Below are 25,291 nucleotides of genomic sequence, written 5' to 3'. Positions count from 1 at the left end.
GGTTAAGATCGGGGCTAATTCAATCGTGAGATATGTCGGGGGTGCTTAACTAAGTTCTTTGTGTATATATACAATAATGTTCTTGTTCGCTTTATATCAAGGTATTATGCATAATAAACGTTAATGAGACAATAACCTTTACGTTAGAATTAAGCTTCATCGCCGCTCCAGTGATGTCTGGGGATTATGGAAGAATCAGAGAAACGCCAATGCCATGAGAAATGGCGTCCAAGTATGGAAAATATGTCAACAGAGCATCTTGAACGAGTAAGTAAGTCCAGTTTCACAATTCCCAACGCAATTATGCACGATATGATATGGACGGTGCAGTTGTGGTTATGTCCCAAACAGCCTTTTTAACGCCGTTTTGACAAGTTCTCAGTAATACCAGAGTGAATGAATGAGTTTACTTTTACGCTGCACTCAGCAATATTCCAGCTATATGGTGGCGGTCTGTAAATAATCAAGTCTGGACCAGACAATCCAGTGATCAACATCATGAGCATCGATCTGCGCAATTGGGAACCGATGACATGTGTCAACCAAGTCAGCGAGCCTGACCACCCGATCCCGTTAGTCGCCTCTTACGACAAGCATCGGTTACTGAAGGTTCATTCTAACCCGGACCTTCACGGGTCAGTAATACCAGAGCCTTTTAACAGTTGAAGGTTGGGGAAAAGCCTACATTGATAATATGTTAGGTGTGACTCACTTGGGTGAGATCAATGAGCACGGGTATGGTGTTGGTAAAGCTGGAAACGTCAGTGAGGGTAGCTTTCTTAAGACCTCTGAAACACAGTGCCAAGGGGAACATGCAACATTGCTTCATCTAAGCAGTTATGTCTTTTCCCGTATATTCTGGGATAAGTAGAGCGGAAGATGTGTTATTCCGCTCTCTGGAAAAGTCCTCCTAGCTCCAAATGCCTTCTTAATTCCGAAGTTCTTGAAATGCTTTTAGAGTGAGTGAGTGAGTGAGTATGGTTTTACGCCGCTTTTAGCAATATTCCAGCAATATCACGGCGGGTGAAACCAGAAATGGGCTTCACACATGGTGCCCATGTGGAGATTCGAACCCGGGTCTTCGGCGTGACGATCGAACGCTTTAACCACCAGGCTACCCCACCGCCCCTAAATGCTTTTAGATATTGGGCTAACATGATTACATGATTATGGATATAACAAACAACCCATTCTTGTCCTAAAAGGCGATTAAAGGGATCGGAAATGGGTGGTCACCTTTGGTGAATTGGTTGACACGTGTCATCGCATCCCAATTGCGTAGATCGATGCTCATGCTGTTGATCACTGGATTGTCTTGTCCAGACCCGATTATTTTCAGCCATATAGTTGGAATATTGCTGAGTGCAGCGTTAAACAACAAACCAATCAACCAGCCAACCAACCAAATGTATACCTTAATATGATGCAATGCATACAAAACAAAAGATAACAAAAAACTGTAAATGATAAGTACTGTACAAGAAGTTTATTGTTGCATCATCTTACATACCATCAAAACAAATGTGTTCAAACAAACACCATTGTACTAGTATAAACAAAACAAAGTTCACTGTAAAGAAGTCTTATATTCTTAACAACTTGTTGATGAAACTTACAAACTTTGATGAATTAGGGTATTGGATAAGTATGTTGATCTACTTACGACAGAGTGCTAAGAAAACTTCTCACGGCCATGACAAATCTGTCACGTGACTTCCATCACCTGATTTTATTACACATTTCTGACTGTCATTTTTAGTTGCTTCAACCTACATGGCATAGAATGTGGTGTTTAATTTAATGTGAAATATACTTGATAACAATACTTTTGCAGAGAATATCACATATCTGGCCTTAGATAAATAATTTCGTATAATACTGAACTATAATGCTTGAAACACAACTAATCACATTATACATAAATGTTACATAGTTTATGTCACAATAATATCAATATACGCAAAATGCCAGTTTACTTGCCAATTGTTTTCCTTAAAATATTTCCTGAATATACTGACTAGTTAATTTAGCATTAATACTTAAGTGAAAGCAATGTTTATATGCTATTGTTTTACACCTTCCATAGAAAAGCTAGGAATTCATCCAGTTTGAAGGAGACATCCTGTTTTTTTCAAGACCGGTTGTGAACCAAGCGCGCGCCAGCAAAATCAGTGAACTGGTCAAAGGGAGGCAACTGATGTAATACTATTCCAAGTCAACACTGGCCAAATTAGAAATAGTTTTGTGCACGTGATTATCACAACACACCATAGCCTAGCAGCAGTTATGAAGCCTTATATACAGATTGAAAGTGTTTCCATTTGATCGTATCTTCAAATCAACGTGTACAAGTAATCTCTGATAAGCAAAGAATGAGTGCAGTCTAACATAAACTGTCAAGTATGCACGTAATTTCGAGGTGGGATATTGCGTTACGTGCTGTCCAGTGTATTCATGCAATATTCACACACAATTGCTACCCAACTTATATGTGAAACGCAGAATAAGCCAAATGAAGCTGACTATATACAATCAGTGCGAGACATAAACTCAAGGCCTGCTCTGACAAGTGCGTAATGTTTTAGCCCCCTTTTAGCTATATTTCAGCAATATCATGGAACACCAGAAAGAGGCTTCACATATTGTACCCAGTGTGCGACATAGTTTCCAAATTTTGCTTGCCAGTCGGGCTAGCTATGCCTGAAAGTTAGAAGCCCACAAAATAATTCACTAGCCCAAATTTGAATGTAGAAAGTAAGTAACTAAGCAAAAGATTTACAAAAAGTAAAATACCATCATTTATCAGGCCATAATCTAGCATGATTTAAAATTGTATTATATCTTAACAAGTCTGAGAGAGTGATATATTTAAGGAATGACCCCATGAAAATTCACTAGCCAGTCGGGCCAGTGACTGTGGAGATTTACTGGCACGACTGGATTTTTACTAGCCACGGGCCAGTGGCTATTTTGCCAAGTGATTGTACCAATGTGGGGAATCGAACCAACGGACTAGCCCACCCTCAGGATGGAGCAGGGATGTGCATTTGTTCTTATCAGAATATGAATATTCAACACATCCAAAATAGCTTGGGGATCTAATATGGCAGAATGTTCACCTTTCAGGTATATTCAGTATGGCTGGTCTGCCGAAATACACAGAAGTATTTTCATCACTTACCCCAAACCCCAAAACAACATTTGGAGCCAAACGTTTTATTGTCTCCCACCATCGACAAAGAAAAGGCTATACCTTTTCACTTTTCTACTTGATAAATAAACACAAACTAGTCCTGACTAACTATCATTCTATAGGCCAGGCAAAACCAGTGGTCCACATGTTTATAAAGGACATTAGTTTAGAGTCCTTGCACACAGTCTGGTCAAGCAGCATCACCCTATCTTCACAGACAGCTCTTGAAAACTGGGAATCCCCAAAGAGTCCCGACTTTGATAAACAAAGACTGACACATGACACATACAAATTCTATGCGCTGAACACAAACGAAACTGTAAATCAAAATTAAATAATTGCCTGTAAAAACATGATGCAAACCAAGAAGCACAATACACAAAAATATAAATTAAACCAAAAACTAAATTACAAGGGATAAATGCCAAAGTTAATCATCCTGTTTGCTAAATTAAAGTGAGCTACATTACTACATTCATTTATTCGAAAAACCATAATTTACAAACATCAAGTACTTCAACAAATTATTTCTCAGACAGAATCTTTTCATCAAAGTTCATTTATACTCAGTACAAGAGCTTATACCTACTGGTATATGTATATACATTGCATTTTGTGGCGTGGAGATTATCTGTGAGTGCATTTGCAGTGTTTAAAATTTTGCATAAAAATCAAGGGGTAAACTAAAGTTAAAAGTTACAGATTAAAGTGGGTCGCAAATTCAAATTCTACAGCAGCACACATCAAGGATCCAGGAACACTCTTAAATATGAGCACTGCTCTGCACCACAGCGGAATGACATGTGAAAACAGGAAATTAAGTGTTTTCAGTACACCACAAAAAGTGTCTGCTTCAAGGATGCCATCCAGCTTCTGGTAAATGAAGTCATCCACATGGAGAATTTTACTTATCTTGAACTGGAAGACTTCTATCAGTTGCTTCCAATTTTGTGATACGATGAGGAGAAATATACCAAACAATGGAATAATCATAATGCTGTGCTTTGAATTGCCAATGTTTTCAGTGTTTCTTGATAAATTTTGCATGGGTTTTATTGAAATATATTGAATGAAATGACACATACAAATAAACTACAACTAATAATATTTTGGCCTGACTTCCAACCAAAAGCTTACATCACAATTTCTTTTCTTACAAAATTCAAAATCCAAAATCCTGGCTAAATATGAGAATGCTCATGTAAAGACTAACTGAGATCCCAGGTGATAATCTGCTCTTGAAGACATGTTTATTTGTTTGTTTGTTTGTTTGATGCATCTGATACTATTCTCAGGCATAATCCTCAGTAAAAGTACACTGCGCTTATAACCACTTGTCACAAAAATGCTGATATTAATCTGGTGCAACATTACATTCCTACACTAGCATACTGGTACATCAAACGTTGCTAAATGACTTTTCAAAGGTATATGACGTCATAAAAGAATTACATATTTGTTAAAGAAAACTCAGCATTTGGATTTCTATTAGTCTCCATCTAAGATGCAATGGATGACAGCATAGACAATCAATCAGCACAAGAGCAGGTCACCTGTATCCTTCAGCATTGTTTTTGTGGTTCACACATGAAACAGACATACCATCATACGTAAACAGCACTACTGTATTTCTATAACCTTGAGATAATTGGAGATCAATAAACAGAAAACATCCAACACATCTTTCACATGCACAAATTTCAATACAAATCTAAATTGGATGTTCTTTTAAAGCTGAAACTGAGAATCAAGTTTGAAAAGAAAAAATAAATTCAGTTAAATTGGTCAGGATGACATTTCAACAATCCACTTTCACCCTCGAGTGAGTATGGTTTCACGCTGCTTTTAGCAATATTCCAGCAATATCACGGTGGGGGACACAAGAAATGGACTTCTCCCATTGTACTCATGTGGGGAATCAAACCCAGGTCTTCGGCGTGACGAACGAACGCTTTGACCACTAGGCTGCCCTACTGCCCCTTTCACCATACACCCTGATTCATTTTATAAATCATTTTAAACTAAAGGTATGGATATATTTCACCAGGATGAACATAATATATACAAAGACTGTTATACTGCTCCTTTGGGAATATTTCATCTCGAAATGACTCTAAACACTTAACAAACCGGTATATCACTTTACATCCAGTTCAGGGCAGATAACTCTCCTTTGTCATTGCTGTGTGTCAGAGTTCTAAATCATGTTCTTGAGTACGGAACACAACAGTGGACAGACTGGCAACAGAAGCACTGATGACCACGTGCGAGAGATCTATATGGGTAAGCCTGCCGGTTGGCTTCCTCTTGTAGCCATTCTGGAATATGTTTGCGACCCCCCTTGCTGTAAAGAGAAACAAAGAGGTTATTTCCCTTGAGGTATGGATATTTCAAGCATTTGTAGTTAAACAAAACATAAGTATATAGGTAAATAATGACTTATCTTGTCTCATTTATGTAGGTAGGTAAGGTTTTAAGGCGACTTTGGGCCTAAAAGTGCCTATGCAGCCACTGCCTTATTTATTTCTCACTACAGAGTTGTCTCCCTTTAAACATCTATAATATGAAGGGGCCACAATGTGAGTTCAGTGTTCTTGGGAATAAATGAGTGAGTGAACGTTCGCCTACTGTTATATTTATTTGGTATGCAATATCTTATCTTTTATTGAGCAGCATGTTACCACTTCGGTCTCAACCACTCCAACTAGTAAGGGGAACCTGAGCAACCATTTTCTGGGCACTATGAGACGTGGGCAGTCATATCATTGGGCCTAACTACGGTAATGGGGACTATATCACACCAGGGGCATTTGACATTTCAGCAACAGCCCTGATGGGCTACAAACACAATTTTGCACAAGTGTAAAAGTTCAGTTTTCTTAAAATGACCAAGATCATCAATCATATTCATTAAAATTACAGATAAATATAAATAAAACCTGACTGACATGTCATATCAAACACCTCTCATTATTCGTGACTATACACAGCATAGTGCCAAACAAATACACTTCATGTTCAGAAAGAAGTGAAAGCAAAACTATGCTTAATGATGGTCAAGTAGAGCTACTCCCCTTAAATGAAGTCTATTACCTTTAAATCTACATAGGAATTTACACAGAGAAAAAATTCAAAGCATTTCAAAAAGGTCTCCTGTTGGAATAGTTAGATGTTGGTTTTTCTCAAATATATCTTGCTTCTTACAAATTTCATGCAATATCAACAAAACTGTTTGGTTGCATTTCTTCAAACATTTTAACATACACTTTCTCTGGTTCAAATAAAAAATTCATTCATAAGATTACCAATGAAAGAATTCCCTGTCTCAGTAACTTTTGCCTCTGAGTATATGTCAACCACTTGTCACCTGAGATGATCATAGATGCCATGGCCACATATATAATAGGTGGTAAGCTAGCATTATTCCTTCATCTTTATTCTGCCTACAACTTCAGGCAGTAATAGTTAGAACTGGGATCTGATATTAATGAGATTATCCTGCAAGCAAGACTTAAAAGCTGGTTAATTATACTTTCTAAGAAGATTAGTCTCTCGTACAGACCCTGAAGCAAATATATCCAAGAAAGCCCACGCAAGTCTAGAAAATGTGGCAAGTCTAGATGAAGAAAGTCTCAGGGCTCCTTTTCATTATATATATATGTTTTTACTATGAACGTTTTTTTCAGTAAAATATGTTCATTTCAGAGACTAGTTGTTAGTCTATAAGAAGATATGAACTGTTAAAATATTTGATTGATTTTAACTTTTGATAAGATATTCTTATATGTTCAGGAATCTTTAGGACCTTTTGGAATATCAATCGGATGACTACATAGACCAGTTTGTTACTCATATAAGAGAATACTTGTTGAATGCATACTTGCACTAACTTTATATCATACACTGGTCTTTAGGACAACATGGGTAGATGAAATCCCTCTTAGTTTATGTCCTGCAAGGGTCCATTAGACAACAGAGCTTACCTACAATAATGAACAAACTTTATGGATAACAACTTCTTTAAATAACAACATTTCGATAAATATTCTTGTACCGTTGTCATTCCTGCTTGACAATGGTACAAGAATCTGTATTGAAATGTCACTCTCATGACATAAAAGATCTTGTTATCCTTAAAGTTTGATCAGTAATGTACATCCCAACTTCTAAGATGCCACTCCAAGAAATTTACATACCTCTAATTTTATTGCAGGTAGGCCATATGCAAGCATGCTTTGGTCCAAATTGGTAAGAATATCACAGTTAGGCATTTACAGCAGAGTTATTCCCCCTGGATCTATTTATTCTATATAATATTTGTATAGTGCCCAAAGGCGCTTTGTTTTTCCCTTGATCATAGGATGTCAATCTCAACGGCACATAATATTTTCAATCTCAACTCCCTGGGGAGCATACAACTCTTGCAGCCATTTAGGCGCACCAAGTTAATGTGGCTTTCCCATCCTTACGAGGTACCCATTCACATGTGGGTTGACTGGGACATATAGTCACAGTACTTTTCCAAGTTTACTGCACGTTGCTGTACCCACAACTAGGTGTTTGCACATATTCATGTGGCCACCTACTGGTCATTTACAAACACAGGGCTGTGTACTGTACACTAGGGGTTGTGACAACACTGAAAGAGTCTGCACACAAAGTTGACTCCAAGGGTTTTACAATCTGGTCACAGGTGGGCTCGATCCCGGCACCTTAAGCTCACTGGATCTCTAGCCTGGCGACTAGATCGCTCACCAACTGCGCCCCCTATTTCACTTGGAAAATATCATCAATCCCCTAGGAATGGCATCTTATACCATTAATTGAAGACACAAAATTGCAGTTTTCGTGTATCAAATGTGATGTCAACTGTTTGGCAATTCAAACAGGGAACATAAGAATGTTCTTCTTAGCAGCCATTTGAAAATACTTGATTGAATCTCAACCAATCAGAATCCAGCATTAACATTGCAATAGAAGTTCTGACAATTATTGTACAGCAGTTAGGTATTTTTAAACAGTTCACTTGAAAAAGCTGTTAATCTACAACATCTATGCTCTGCATTGCAAATATAAATATGAACTTATGATTCACATTAATGTTACCACAACCACAATAATATTTATCACTAGAATGTAAGTGCAATGTGCCCAGAACAGTAATGAGTTTGTGTTAAAGTGCAAATATTAATTAAAAAACCAGCTCTAACAAAAGCTTCTAGGATGGTTTGAATAGCGTCTCATCTTCAATAGCTTGAGACAGGAAACTGCCAATCATCTTATAATACTGCCACAAAAAAGCTGCTACTTACTAAAAAACTTTCTATCAATGTTGATACTCGGTTTGCTGTAACTGTAAAACAAACAGCCTTTTCATGACATTTTACACAGATGCTTGTCTTAAATCATATAACATTTTGCAAGAGCCAGATTTGGTGAAGCAAAGTTTGAGTGGGATAGTGCAGTTGGTGCATGCATAACTTGTAATATATAACCTAAAATTATAAATATTTTGATAGATAAAGGAACATTTTAAGATATAAATCACATTAAGCATATTGCTCTTTACCATAGCCAGCTGTCAGTATGTTCAGCGATCTGTGTTAATTATATACAATATATAAAATATGTCACATTTGTCACTCAAGTCAGTTTGCTGTGACATTCACATTCAAGGAATCTGCATCAATGATGAAAAATACTCCAAAATATTAATAAAAGCAGGAAGTCAATAAAAAGTTAATTAAAATAACCATCCGTTAAAAAGGTTAACAAGACTCGGAACTGAGTAACATTATCCATCACTGATTTAAAGTCCTACTATATCATTAGCTGAGTGAGTGAGTTTGGTTTTACGCCGCTTTTAGCAATATTCCAGCAACATGACGGCAGGGGACACCAGAAATGGGTATCATAAGCTGAATCAAGTCTACACAAAGATTGCATCCTTGTAAATTTTAACAGTAAACATAGTACTCGTTCACCGAAGGCATCACCATTTGCCATCATCTTCATGCTACATTTCATCCATGTACATCTATCCTTTTGGTGGACACCTTGAACATTTAAGAACAGTTTAAATGTGTGAAGGGGTGAATCAGATCATTCATATACTGACTTGGATTGCATTCAGCTGGTCAGATGTGGAGGGGTGGGGCATGTTTGTAGTTGGTTTGTTGTCGTTTAATGTTACACTCAGAAATATTCTATCCATATGATGGTAAATAAATACATGTATATAGAGTCTTGATCAGACAATCCAGTGATCAACAGCATGAGCATCAATCTACAGAATTTTGATACGTTGACATGTGTCAATCAAGTCAGCAAACCTGACTACCCGATCCCGTTAGTCGCCTCTTACGACAAGCATGGGTTGTTGAAGATCAGTTCTAACCCGGATCTTCACTGGTGGGTGGAACATGGATGGATGCTTCTTGGATGTGTATATGAGATATTCATCTGTTTTAAGACAAGTCCAGAGAATGAGTGTAAATGTAATGTCACTAGTCCTCAGAGTGTGCATCTAATCCTGCATGAACAAGACAAAAATGCTTACTACATCATCTTAATATGCAGAAAAACTGAAACAGAACTGGTTCAGAATCATATATATTGTCAATGGCTTTAGCACATGTAGTTGCGTCAGGCTAGTGGACTGGGATGAAGATCGAAGGCTGCGGGTGACTACCAGGTGTTTGTGGAGGTACCATTACAAGCCAGCAGGAGGATATTGCCACGGCATGAATAACACACACATTGTAAATGCATATTCACAAAATCAAAAGGGGCATGGTTCCAGTGTGGACAAATGTAAAAGCATTTACGTTAAAAACAATATCTACAGAAAAAAACATTATCCTAATACACAAAACATACATCCTCTGTACCTCCAGGGATTCCATTTTTACTAACTCCTGGATCGATTCCTGTGGGTCTCCTGATCTCAAAGCACCTGCCCTTGATCTATATGAGACAATATGATTTGCTATTCTACTCAAAGTCAAATAGACCAATCAGAATGTGAGTTATCAACCAATCTGAATGATGGCATAGCAATCCAAACAATATGGTGACCAGTCCACTTGATAACAACAGAGTTTAGGAGAATCTCAATATTAGAAACACAGGCTGACTCAAAAAGGAAGCCTTCACCTGATGGAAACAATATCTCCATGTCAATTAAAACTGGGTGTGGCAAGTCCCTTAACCCCTTAAACATTTCCTTTTAATTTTCAGGTACCTGGACATTTGATTGGTCGGTAAAAAAATCAACAGCAGGTAAGGGACCGTTCATAATTCATAGCTAGGAAGGGTGATGTACCAGGGAGGGTGTAATTAATACATGACATTGACAAGCAGGGAGGGTCACTTACTTTGTACATAAATTTTAGGGGTGGTGGTGGTGGTGGTGGTAGTGTCATTCACATTGTACATGCTTCTCCATAAAAATCACCAGCCCCTAGCAATAAATTATGAGGACTCACTAATTTGAAATTGTGAGAAGGCAAGGATGGATCCAGGGGTTATTGTAGAAGTCCTGAAGCTATAGAGGATGAAACCACACAGATATATGTATATATTAAAAAAAATGGTACACCAGGGTGTAAGTTTGCCTGTTTCCAACCTGCAGGATGCTTCCCACCAAACCAGGCTGCTCCATCACCATGGCAACTGCTAGGAAACAACAGCAAACCTTCCCCAGCAGATGTTCTATGTCCCTTGGGAATACCTAGCTGACAACTGCTGTCTTCTAAACAACTGGACAATGCAGAAACTAGTATCGCTAGAATTATGAATTTTCATTTAAGTAGTGGTAATAATGGTTTTATTTTTTGGCTGGCACGACTTTGTTTTTGACATCTGACGTGAAATGAATTGATATGTTGAAAAGCACTCTTGCTCTCTGATCCAAAAGTTTGGTTTGGTCAACAGCACGAATGAATGGGTGAGTGACTTTTACGCTGCTTTTAGCAAAATTCCAGCAATATCACGGCGGGGGACACCAGAAATGGGCTTCACACATTGTACCCATGTGGGAAATCGAAATGGGGTCTTCGGCGTGATGAGCGAACACTTTAACCACTAGGCTACCTCACTGCTGCAACAGCATGACCATCAATCTATGCAATTGTGATATGATGACATGCATCAACCCTGACCACCTGATTCCTTTAGTCGCCTCTTACGACAAGCAAGGGCTGCAGAAGACCAATTCTAACCCGGATGTTCACATGTCCTGATTCAAAAGCAAACCAAATCAGAAGACTCCAGGCAATGTGGTACCAGATGACCAGGGCACTTTTCAGATAAATTTGGAGCTTTAGTGCAAGTTATTTTAATGTTTTATACAAGTCAGTATATGATGTCCTGATATTTCATTTGGAACAGACAGAAATTTTACCTTCCCATAAAACCATGCGACTGAGTTGAGAAACAAGGAATGCACATGCTTTGATTTTAGATGCATGTGAACTGCATCACTACAAACTGAAAATAGCAAAATTACACCCTGTACATGCATGTTTCAGTGTAGGAGTTAGTGTGGTTTTATGTGAAACATATCTGGTTATGATCCAATGATCAAAACTATGGGAAGATCAACGGAGACTTCACAACTTAGGCCAGACCAATTTTATTTCTTGTTTTACGGATCTGCCTGTCATAATTTTTCAAGAATAAGAAAAAAAAAAGAAGAGAGTTTTCCCTGCTCACAAAATAAAATCCTAATGTTTTTATTGGCCAAAAATGTAAACTTACAAGAAATTTAGATTGTTTTGCCCCAATCACACTTCATAAATTGCCAAAAGTAAATACTTTGAGTATTGAGAAGGAATATTACTTTGACTGGTGATTTTATTTTTATTTTTTATCCCTCCTGCCTTTAGGTTTTCTGAGGACAAAAATCTGTAAAACAAGAAATAAAATTGGTCTGGCCTTAACAAAAATACATCACAGAAACTGAATGATCAAAGGGCACAACTGATGAATAAACTTTGAGGTGTTTAGTCAGTCTATGGATTAGCTGGTCAACAGTGCCCCATCAAACAGTTACTGATGTGCCCCGAAGATTGTGTGTTGATGTGCCCCATGGAAGAATCGTTGACGTACCCTCCTGCTGAAGCAGCAAGTTAGACACTCCAGCCATTTCTTGGCGAGCTGCATCTCGCCATAGAACACAAGGTCATAGTACTTGACAAATGCCGATGTAACAAACATCAGACCCAGCACTGTGCTGACTGTCACGAAGATGTGGACTTCATGGATGTGAGTATTTGGCTGAAATGGAATGAAAGTCAACTCGTTATATTTGGGATTACACTTTCTCAGTAAAGTACAGATTCTAGTATATTGTTGGGTTGAGTCCCATCTGGGATTCAAACCCACACTCTTAAAGTCAGGCACTTAATCACCAGCACACAAAGTCAGCCGTCTAACCCACTCAGCCACCGCACCTTCCACAAAGATGGAAGTCGGAACACTGGTAGACCAGACCACAGACTTTGTGTACCCCTCTGACAAGTGTACATTGGCATGGCTCCCATGGCAGAAAGATATGAATACACAATGCCATTTAGAAATGTGTTAAATTTGACCACTTTCTAAATGGTATTGTGTATTCAGTGGAACAAAATTGTCATGAAGATCTCAATTTCATGAAAGGGAGTATTTGACCGAAACAGCATAAAATTACTAGCATAGGTACACAGACTAATGCAATTATGTTCAATAATTAAAGGGAGAGCACTCTGTATCATGATGATTTACAATAATGGTTCATTTGCCCTTCTCTATGATGTGGCCGAGTACTCACTGGGTAGTTTGACTTGACCGTCCAGCCAAGTCCGTAGCCTGTGATGAGGAAGATAGTTATGGCCACATAGAGAACCAGAGTCAGCATGGTCAGGTTGTAGAAGCGGTACACCTGAGAAACATACAGACTATTGTATACAGCTGTTCATAAGACTGTCTAGATGCTAACATCAGACCTATGGTAGGATTTAATCAAGGATTGTTTCTATTTTCTTATTTTTCAGATCACAATTTTGATGGATTAGGGAATCCTAATAACCTAAACAGGCAAATTGTTTGATAGTAACTAGAAATTTAAGGTGTGTTATTGCTAGGAAGCACATATGAGATGTCATCATGCCTTTTGTCTGTAACGTGGTGAAGCCTATCTGTTTCAGTGTAATTATCTGCATGATCAGCAAAATAACAATGAGTGTTCTTATCAGTGAAGTACTGGCTGGAGCAAGCTACAACACAGATATGTATTGCTGTTAGGAACTTATTCTATAGGCGACACACCTGGGACTTGACATGGACAAATGTGAAATGGTAGTCATTTCAGAGTTTCACATTTAAAGCAGAGCTCCATATAAGATTTAGCTCATGTGGGTACTGTACCCACTGTATTTTTTGGGAGTGGGTATTATGAATGTTGAGTGGGTATTTCATTTTCCGTTACCCACTGCTTTCAAATATGTGAGTATTTCAGTCATTTTACTCACCTAAGTATTACGTCATTGAGTAAGTTTACTAAGCAGGTATGTTCTGCCTTATGTCATACCTAATCAAAACCAACTTAAATATAATGGAAATGATTTCATAAAAAATCACTCATCCTATACTGACAGTACAACACTTGTCCTATACTAACAGTACAACTTGATAGTCTTATTTTCACTACACGAGCGATTTTTATAAATATATTCCGTACGCATTTGTTTTCAACTTTTTGCGTATCTAACATTTTAAATGCGTAATTAGTACTCAACAATTATTTTCAATGCGTAATTGGAAATTTTCTATGCGTATTTTACCCGGATACGCAGCTTATCTGGGCCTCTGTTTAAAGAATGATTACCCGATACTCATTTGTTTAAACATACCCAAAAAGAATGAACCCAGGGGATACCCACATAAAACTAAATATATTAACAATGCCATGACTAACCAATAAATTCACCTTACTCTCTGTCAGAAATGATTTTTCCACATAAATGTTCTGTAGAGTGTTAACATCCATGGAAGTCAACAAGGAAATGTCATTCATCCTGAATTTGACTTCCTTTGGAGGAGTCGAGCTATGTTGCCCTGGTGATATCAAATTTCAAAACCTGTATTTGAATAATATTGTTCAGGTTTAACAATAAAAAGATCAATAAAGTAACTTAGACTCCTTCCAGATCTTTCCTTATGAGGTGAGGTGAAATTGGGTTTAACGTCGTGCTTGAGAATATTTCGCTCATATGACAACGTGCATGTGTGTGTATGTGTATGTGCGGCTGCTTGTACTAGCCCAGACTGAAGCTGGTTTTATAGTGCTAGCCCACTGAGATACCATGCCGCAGTGAAGCATGAAGATCCCACTCAGACACATTATACTGACTCCGAGCCGACCAGTCCTTGTTGTACCCATTAATGCCGAGCGCCAGGCAGGGACCAACAAGTACCATATTTTAACGTCTTTTGGTATGACGCGGCCGGGGATCGAACCCGCGACCTTCCGCTCTCCGGGCGGACGCTCTAACCACTACACCACGGAGGCGGTCTCTTTCCTTATGACTTGATGTCATGTCCTGTTTGCAAAATCTGAGAGATATTGCTTTGAATGTTTTTCACTGGACATTGAGTGACCATTATCCAGGCTTGTGGGGAATTGTACTCCTTACCGTTGAAGCTCGTTTGCTGATCGATGCCCGTATGGCTGTGCTTCCTGTTAATATCATCTGAAACAGTGACAACATTAGATAACAAAATACTATATCACACATAGAAAGTTAGAGAAAAGTGAAATAACTTTCATCAACATCATCAACTTCAAACTCATCCCATGTGTCAAGCATGTTGCAGTACTTATTGACGTTTGGTACACATCCCATTGGAGGAATGAACTAGTTGGCAGGAGTGTAGCACGAACTAACACCGTAGCTCCAGGATCAACTGATCCGTGAAGATCCGGGTTAGAACTGATCTTCAGTAACCCACGCTTTCGTAAGAGGTGACTATCAGGATCGGGTGGTGAGGCTCGCTGACTTGGTTGACACATCATATCCCAATTGCGTAGACCGATGCTTATGCTGTTGATCACTGCATTGTCTGTTCCAGACTCGATTTGTTCCAGATTGCCCCCATATAGCTGGAATATTGCTGAGTGTGGTGTAAAACTAAACTCACTAGAACTCACTTCAGGAGCAACTGGATAGTGCTGGTGGTGAATGTGAGGGTTCATATCAGCTAATTAAAAAATGACAAAAGCGTTGCCTGCTTTGTGTCTGTTAGAAATCTGCCCCGGTTCACCAGCAGTCAACGGGTAACTGGTAGGATGAGACAGAAATGTGAATGCAGCCACTTTTGCTGTCACCAACGATGGTGACCTAAGTGTACCCTCCTTGAAAAGATGTATCTGTCTATTCTACAGAAAACTGCCATAACTATCTAGAATTGTTATGGTGATATAATTACTTTGACATTCAATAATTTATTAGCTTACCAACCTCCTGCTTAATGTTACCCAAAAGTCTGAACCTAAACCATGGGCTCATTATAAGTGACTTTTTCTGTCCTGGATTCTTTTCCACCTTTACCAGTTTAAATAACAACAAAGGCTTCATTTTGAGTCCAGCCAATGTTGCCAAATATGGATGTCCACTCAAATTCACTTATTTGTTTGACTGAAACAAATGCCAGTACCACACACAACTAGCCATGCCTGACAGCATGAGGACTTCCCTCTCCTTACCTTAATCATGTTTTCCTTTTCCAGATTAAATGAATCATAAGTTCACATGTACAAGGCCGGACTCTTGTTAAGGAGAGTCTTTGAAATGGTTGTTTATTACAATCACACGAGTAACAGAAAATCTGTATTCTACTACAGATAAGAGAGATGAGATAGTGATGAAATGAAGCTTTGGTGGTCAATGAATCCATCAACCAAGTCACAGAGACTGATCCACCCAATCCACTTTGTCACTATTCATAACCAGCACAGGGGCGGTGGGGTAGCCTAGTGGTTAAAGCTACGCTCGTCACGCCTAGGGTTCGATTCCCCACATGGGACTGAAAGCTAGGGTTTTAGATTCCCCACATGGGTGGGGGAACCAATTTGAGAAGCCCATTTCTGGTGTCCCCAGCCAATTTGATATTGCTGGAATATTGCTAAAAACGGCTAAAAAAGTAAAACCAAACTCAGTCAGTGAGCATAACCAGCACAGGTTGCTGGAGATCTATCCTAATCCAGAATACACTTCATTAAGGAGGGAGATTTTATAGGCCAATGAGGCTTGTTTATTCCCATCCATCCAAAATTATTCATGATCATTATCCCAAACTTACTCTGAAGGGAGGTGAGGTAGCCTAGTGGTGAAAGCATTTGCTTGTCACACCAAAGAACCGGGTTCAATCCCACACATGGGTACAATGTGTGACGCCCAGTTCTGCAGTCCCATGACATTGCTCAGATATTGCTAAAACTCAGTTGCAAAGCGGCGTAAAATGCAACTTACTCATTCACATATTTTGAGCATATCACACTTACCATTATTCCTGCCAGAATGCCTGCACCATAGCAGTTAGTTTTATTCAAGTAAATCACATCTGAATCACGGATGTTGTCTGTCATTGGCACTATAAACACCTCCATTGCACCTGAAAGACATAAAACATACACCATTATCTTCATACGTAATTGCAAATAACTGACTTAAACAGATACACAGTAAACAATGGTTATGACTCACTTGAAGGGTCACTAATTTTAGTCTGTTTTAACTATAGCTTGTTAAAACATTTTGACTAAAATATATGATACATTGTATGTGCATGTGCAACACACCACAAAGCGGTTCGGTACACAGAAAATATCTTGGCAGTACTTAGCATGCTAGATTGCGTCAGTTTACCTCACATTAACTGCATCTAATTAATGTGACATTGTGAGGACAATTTCACATTTTGTGAGGGTACTTTATTTGTCATCACAATTTTGGTAAGAACATGGCTAAGTTGCATCCAAGGATATCAATATGTTTTTTAATGTAAATTGTCGGTCATTTTGTTAACTTAAGAAAATGGCATTTTTGTCCTAACAGAAAATGTTGAAAGTAAGTGATACAAAAGTAACAGGTTACAGGACAATAGTTTGGAAACAGCCAGCTAGGACTGGCAAGCATCACTTTGAGTGAATAATAGAGGGTGGTGGGTATGCCAATCCAATCATAGAGTTTGTGAGCGAAGTTCCCTGCAATAATGGCATGCAGTGTTACCAAGTCAACAAGCCTGACCATAAACTTCATTTGGTAGTGTTTATATGACTGCAGTATAACTTGTGTACTTAGTAACACCATACACTATGCACCAAGAGTGATGTACACGTGATACAGGTTTATCATCAGCAGCCAGTACATCTGTACCAGGAGGGGAAAACTGATAAGTGTTGAGTGTCTGACCACGCTGATGCTGTGATAGGCAGTACTGAACTTGGGACAGGCCTTAATGTGACACTACATGTGTCCACTATACTATACTGATGGTACACAGGGCACGATGTGACACTACATATGTCCACTATACTATACTGATGGTACACAGGACACGATGTGACACTACATGTGTCCACTATACTATACTGATGGTACACAGGGAACGATGTGACAAAACATGTGTCCACTATACTGCACTGATGGTACACAGGGCACGATGTGACACTACATGTGTCCACTATACTATACTGATGGTACACAGGGCTATATGTCCACTATACTATACTGATGGTACACTGTGACACAACATGTGTCCACTATACTATACTGATGGTACACAGGGCACGATGTGACACTACATGTGTCCACTATACTATACTGATGGTACACAGGGCACGATGTGACACTACATGTGTCCACTATACTATACTGATGGTACACAGGGCACGATGTGACACTACATGTGTCCACTATACTATACTGATGGTACACAGGGATGCACAACATTTGTCCACTGTGACACTACATGTGTCCACTATACTATACTGATGGTACACAGGGCACGATGTGACACAACATGTGTCCACTATACTATACTGATGGTACACAGGGCACGATGTGACACTACATGTGTCCACTATACTGCACTGATGGTACACAGGGCACGATGTGACACAACATGTGTCCACTATACTATACTGATGGTACACAGGGCACGATGTGACACTACATGTGTCCACTATACTATACTGATGGTACACAGGGCACGATGTGACACTACATGACTACTATACTGATGGTACACAGGGGTACAATGTGACACACATGTGTCCACTACTATACTGATGGTACACAGGAATACGCATGTGACACAACATGTGTCCACTATACATGGTACACAGAACACGATGTGACACTACATGTGTCCACTATACTATACTGCACTGATGGTACACAGGGCACAGGGCGATGTGACACTACATGAGTTTGGTTTTACCAGATTGGCTTCACATATTGCCCCCATGGGGGATTCAACTAAGGGTCATCCCCAGGGTACACAGGGCACGATGTGACACTACATAGATTGAGGTCATCATCAGGGCAGGCATGCATTTTGAATGGATGTGTCTCATGATCAGCAGCTCACTTAATGACTGGACTGTTGTATGAATCATTATAAACATGTGAAATGTGATCTGTCCCAGTATAAGTTACATAATCATATCATTTCACATTGGCTGATGATGGAACACTCTACCAGTTTCAATACATTGGCTGATTCAGCCTAATATCAGCACTTGTATATCATGCAGATGTCAGATATATATATATATATATATGTGATGAAAATTTTTAAAAATTGTATTGCAATATGGTTGCATTCCAGAGATTAATAGTTAAATACATTTTTACATGTATAACTTATATTCACATGGCTCTGTTTTGTTTACAAGGTTACATACCTTACATTTATTGATATATTTTCTTATGTCTCAGTGAAATCACAGCAAATATTTCAAAACAGCTAAACTTTCTAATCAACCAATCAGCACTGATGGTTTCAAATTCATGGTTCGGTTGAGCCAAGCTTTCAGACAAATGATCTTATCTGTGTTCATTATTTAGAAAAGTAACATAATTTGGGAATTTTGAATGTGAAAATATAGAGCTGTGGAAATTCATAAATCCGATCTTCTCTGAACTCTATGGCAGTTAACATGTTTAACAAATATTTAACTGTGCACTACCAGAAGTATATCACATTTCACATAAGAGGACACACTGAAATCAATCTTTTGTTCCGTAATGTGAACACTTGAAACGAGTGAGCTTTGTTAACTATTAAATGGTTTAACAGTTATGATTTCAAATATTTCTACCATAAAACTAAAAACAGCCTGATTCTTACATGTCAAAATCAAATACAAAATACCATTTGATACCTCAAAAATCAACATGAATTTACACAAAAACACCTTGTTTTTCATAACACCCTTTAAATGTCAAAAAACATTTTTCTGAAGATGTACAAGTAAGGAAATGTAAGTGTGCATAAAAAAGTAAAAACATTTCAACTACGTGGTTTGCTTTCTTGGACAGAATTGAATCCTGCATAATAAAAGAGTGAGTGAGTTAATATTTAACGCCACATCGGCAATATATCAGCCATATCGTGACGAAAACAATTTATACAATAAAAGCATAATAAAAGAGATCGTATGAATATGCCCATATTACTTGCTGTGACTAAATGTTCAACATGAAATGACATGGACACACAGAACATACTCGTGATTATAGGAATGATGATTTGACTGTCATTTCAAGTTAGCATTTCCTCAATTTAAAACAAATTGGTGTGCTCTGAACAACTCAAATTCATACAGGGTTACAGTTCAATTCAGTAAATATGCTACTGAATTGTGACAGGAGTATTACATATAGATATAGGATTGTTTCACCTATATCATGCATATCATGTGTAAGCCAAAATCTCATGACACACCTCCTCACACCTCATACCAAGGACCGCCTCCATGGTGTAGTGGTTAGAGCGTCCGCCCGGGGAGCGGAAGGTCGCGGGTTCGATCCCCGACCGTGTCATACCAAAAGACGTTAAAATATGGTACTTGTTGGTCCCTGCCTGACGCTCGGCATTCATGGGTACAACAAGGACTGGTCGGCTCGGAGTCAGTATAATGTGTCTGAGTGGGGTATTCATGCTTCACTGCTGCATGGTATCTCAGTGGGCTAGCACTATAAAACCAGCTTAAGTCTGGGCTAGTACAAGCAGCCACACATACACATACACACGCATGCACGTCGTCATATGAGCGAAATATTCTCAAGCACGACGTTAAACCCAATTTCACCTCACCTCATACCAAGACACTTCCTCCATATTACTTTAGTAAACCTACACTTGTGAGTGAGAAGCAAGCATGGATCACTGAAGATCAATTCTAACCTGGACCTTCATGGGTCAAACCTACACTAACCCCTGGGATCCATTCCTGTGGTTCTTCTGACCACAAACAATAAACCTTTGATTTTGTATAACAAATTACAGACAAATCAAATGTTGAGATAAAAAGAAAGGAAATGGTTAATCATGTCGATGGGTGGACACGAAAACATCCTTTCCATCAAATTGATTATTTAACATGTTTAAGGCTTTCTTTTGGATGTCAGTTTTTACAATGTTGATTTTCTCACACTTAGGACAAGTCGTTGTGTTGTTGACATCGCCAACCCAACTGTGAGGCTGGTTTATAACTTATTTAAGTTGTGTTCTAATTGGTCCGCTAGACTTAGTAACATTGAAAATCAATAAGGCAAAACTCAAGAGCGGGTAATTTGAGGTCGTGAAAACCACTAGGAATGGATTCAGAATTCAGTGACGGTTTTCATAAATACATGTACCAGTCCTGGAGATACAAAGGGTGAGCAAGACAGTATCGGTATGAATATACACATTGGATCAAATTTTAACCATCTTCCACTATCCTGCGCGTCTTATTTCTGTTCTCTTATGACCAATACCCTGGGCCTATTTTCTACCACAGCTTCAGTATGTCCCTGATTTCAAAGAAACAATGATAGAAATACCCATCTAGTCAGTGTGAGCTAAACTCTGAACATAACTATCATTGTTAGTGACAGTCGAGATACTGATGTCAGTGTCAAAATTAAGCTCTGTCAGCAAACTTATCTTGTAGTAATAACACAGAGATATAATCATGATAAAGACAATGGATGTCTCAAAGGGATTTATCCAGCTTTTAACTCTAAATTCTGAATTTTTAATGACATTTCTTTCAGACTAAGGAAAAGTGTCGACCCCTGAACAGGTCTGGATAATGACTGCTTTAGGATATGAAAAGTTCACAAATGTTACTATGGTTACAACATATGAATATGCATGATATGACTGATATCATTTGTCTGTGGAAACTATAAACATTGCCCTTCCTCATGTTCAGTGTGACACTGAACTGATGATCCAGAGGTTGAAATAACTTTAAAATTGCTAGTGTACTCTGGTACAGTGGCACATGTAAAATCACTTGCCCTGATAATTTTTCCACTATACCGGCCGTTTTCTTGTTGATTTTTTAAATAAACAACATAATTAATATTGGAAAGTCAACTGGACACCGGTACAGTGTGATATACAAATTTGCTTGCCCGACAGAAAAAACCACTGGACTCGGGCGTCGGGCAATGGGTTATTTCCACCCCAGTGATCAAGTCATGCAAACCGGAAAACCCTGGCTGATGACTATCTGTGTAGTGGACATGTTCAGCTATAGTCAACACTGATAGTGATAACCAGAGATAGCAGACATGATATTTTTAAAGAACTTATCGCTATTACAATAGAATTATCTGCATTTCTGTCTCACTAGTGTCATCATCATTGCAACATTGTGTTGCAGTAACTTTGATTGTAGACTGCTATTCATACTCCAGCAAGTTTTCCATTATTCTGTATCAACATCCCACACCAGAATACCTGACACAAGTATAATGACAATCACTTGAACTATTTTTCACACCTTTCTTACTAAATCTTGGATTTTTCAATTGTACATGTTTAATATCTGATTACAGTGTCGTGCAAAATGTTATAACACTGATGAAAGTAGTGCTTGCATTAGTTGAAACTTAAAAGACGAAAGCAGTTTAATTATTGGCATTATTGAATGTCTCAAACTTGAGTGAGTGAGTGAGTGAGTTAATATTTAACGTCACATCAGCAACATCTCAGCCATATCGTGACGATGAGTGAGTGAGTGAGTGATCTCTTGCCTTGTTAAGTTCTTGTGAGTAGTACATATGATATATCATAAAAAGCATCCTTGTTTTAAACATATAGATGCTGATTAAATTAACCCATGATCAAAATGACAAACAAACATAATATTTATTTAAGCCAGAAGTTTAGATGCTTACTTCCAACATTAAATTCTACATATGCTTCCCCACCATTTTTACCAAAAGATGTCATAATACTTTTTCATGCAATTACAAACTTAAGTCTACAACAGTATTTGGAAATTACAGTAAACTTCAGTTGTATACAGCTTTTGTATTTTATTACAGCTATTAGGGCTTGCCACTTGCTGCATATTTTAGTTGGAAAGTGCATAAAGGACTATAGTAATAACAAACTAAAATTTGAACTGGTTATGACGATACAGGGGTGGAAATAACTTTAAAATTGCTAGTGTACTCCAGTACAGTGGCACATGTAAAATCACTTGCCCTGATAATTTTCCACTATACTGGCCGATTTTTTTATATAAGCAACATAATTAAGGTTGAAATGTCAACCAGACACCGGTACAGCGTGATATACAAATGTGCTTGTCCGATGACTCGGACGCCGGGCAATGGGTTATTTCCACCCCTGCGATAGCTTACTGTTTCTTCATGACATGACTAAAGGATGAAAACAGGGATTGATGAAACCATATTCAATTGATTCATGATACCAAAATTATCATTAATATCAATCATTCTTTTCAAGAACCAGTTCAAATATTTTGGGTACTGAAGGTATGATTTCAACTGTTTACACTTCATCTACAGTGTCCCAACATATCCAAGCTTACCTAAGAAAGCTGTAACAAATCCACTAATGATTTCTACAACTCCAATAACTTTAGGCCATCTTCTTTCTGGCCCAGTAGGATCTCTTTCCATCTGGTAGTAGTGGTCAGGTCGCAGTTCCTCCCCTGCGATCTCATCAATCCTCTCATACTGGACATTCATCTTGTCCACTCACAAATCTGCAATTAAGACATTAAATATCTGATCATATGAATGGTCAAATCTCTGTCCTGGTGTTCCTCTACTTTACACAGATACAATGTCGGTAATTCAGTAAGGTGGGTTTAATTCCTCTTTGGCAATATCCAGTGTATTTGATTATAATATCCATATATCATTCACCCTCATATTTTCCGTTTTAATCCAGTTTGCATCACATGGTCCATCTCGACCCAATTTCAGTTCATCACCCTATAATTTACAGATAACATATCTCTACATTGCTTTCCTCCTAGGTTTAGAAAATGTCTTTCCTTTGTAAATTGTCTAATGAGTTGCTGCCAGACTTTCTTGGCCTAGTTGGCGGTGGTATATTTGTCTGGGTATGCAGTGAATTCGCAGGCACCACTGACCACTGTGAATTAGTAAACAAAACCCGACTGAATTTGTAGGCATATATATTTCAATTTGGGATGTAACAATACTATGTAATATAGGGCTGGGACGGGTGGGTAATGAGTTGGACCCAGGTACCCGTCTCAATACCCGGACCCGTTATGATCATGTGACTAATAGATTTAAACAATATAATATGTTTTTCTTTCATGATTAAAAGGTTGTATCATTTGAAAATTTAGCCATAATTTACAGTCACTTCTTTTGAATATAATACACGGTTAAGATATTGAAAACTCGCAATTTTAGCCTCTGACCTGAAGAATATATTGCCATTTGTTACAAATTGGATGTCAGGAATTAACATAACGGGTATCCGGGTAGGGTAGGGTAATAAGGGGTGGGGTCCCTGGATAGAAAATTTGGAACCATCCCAGCCCTAATGTAAAACTTAATGTTATTAATACTTAGTCATTTAAGAATTGAGATCTTGCATACATTTGTCACAAAATACTTCATTAGTTCAATATGTTACATATTATGTATACAAGCGAGTCCGGTAATTCTGCGCAATAGCGTTTTTCTTTCATGATTAAAAGGTTGTATCATTTGAAAATTTAGCGTGCTTCCGTATCGAAGGTGAACATTGTCTACTACCACAATTACGCTTGAAATTGGGACATTTCTACAATGGACTGGCTTTTAATCACTTAAGGTAAGTAAATAAATGCAAATAGTTACTGTTTGACAGTTTTATGAAAATTCGTTTTCTTCAGACTTTTAAACCTTTTTCTTCATTATTCAACCAGCTAACGTCTTGTTCATACCAAGGTATACACCAACGTCGGTGTATTATGTATACCTTGGTAGGAACAAGACGCGTTTAGCTGGCTGAACTAAGAATTCTCCATGACTACGAATTAGTTTGGTTACGAATTCGTCTACAAGCCTTTGCCTGTAAGTCATTGAACTCAACTGTCAACGATTCGGGACAATAAACCGGAGTTCACCGAAGGATGTAAATCATTGAGGTTTTCCTACGCAATTCAAGCAGTTTTCAAACAACAACTATTATAAACCCTGAAATATCACTGACACTGACAGTGACATACGAGCTCGAGCTTTGATCAGTTTACAGTTATCCGGAATGTTTTAAACAAAAATCACTATAAATGTACTCACATTGTTCGCCAACCACGGGTAGTATGTCCTCAGTTTCAGAAATAACGTGTTTCAGACAATAATTATCAAAGACACGCTAAGAAACATCACTTGTCACACCCATATCTCGTGTGTTTACAACGGGGGCTGCCATCTTGAAATCACATGACATGATACGACTACTATAGGAACAACTGCTTTCATGAAATATTGATGACGATAATTGTATGATTGAAACGATATCTATTTACTGCTTTTTGATAATGTGAAGATGAAA

At 38.3% G+C, this 25,291-nt stretch overlaps 1 protein-coding gene across 2 annotated transcripts; it reads right to left on the bottom strand.

Moving 5' to 3' along the window:
• Positions 1–3,657: 3,657 nt before the first annotated feature.
• On the bottom strand, positions 3,658–25,179 carry LOC124276218. Of its 2 annotated transcripts, XM_046711882.1 has the most exons (8): positions 25,036–25,179; positions 23,301–23,477; positions 16,740–16,849; positions 14,872–14,928; positions 13,008–13,118; positions 12,305–12,472; positions 8,506–8,546; positions 3,658–5,537 (listed from the first exon to the last, which is right to left on the bottom strand). In XM_046711882.1, the coding sequence occupies exons 2-7, from the start codon at positions 23,458–23,460 to the stop codon at positions 8,520–8,522; spliced, it is 633 nt and encodes a 210-aa protein (XP_046567838.1). In that variant the 5' UTR covers positions 23,461–23,477; positions 25,036–25,179; the 3' UTR covers positions 3,658–5,537; positions 8,506–8,519. The 2 variants fall into 2 exon arrangements, with proteins under 2 accessions (XP_046567838.1, XP_046567837.1); XM_046711881.1 differs by lacking the exon at positions 8,506–8,546.
• Positions 25,180–25,291: the final 112 nt, after the last annotated feature.

The sequence above is a fragment of the Haliotis rubra genome, unplaced genomic scaffold, assembly GCF_003918875.1.
Source record: "Haliotis rubra isolate DU_JTF1 unplaced genomic scaffold, ASM391887v1 Scf207, whole genome shotgun sequence".
NCBI classification, from domain to species: domain Eukaryota; kingdom Metazoa; phylum Mollusca; class Gastropoda; order Lepetellida; family Haliotidae; genus Haliotis; species Haliotis rubra.
The sequence above is the reverse complement of the archived record's forward strand: the minus strand, read 5'-3'. Positions and strand labels throughout refer to the sequence as shown.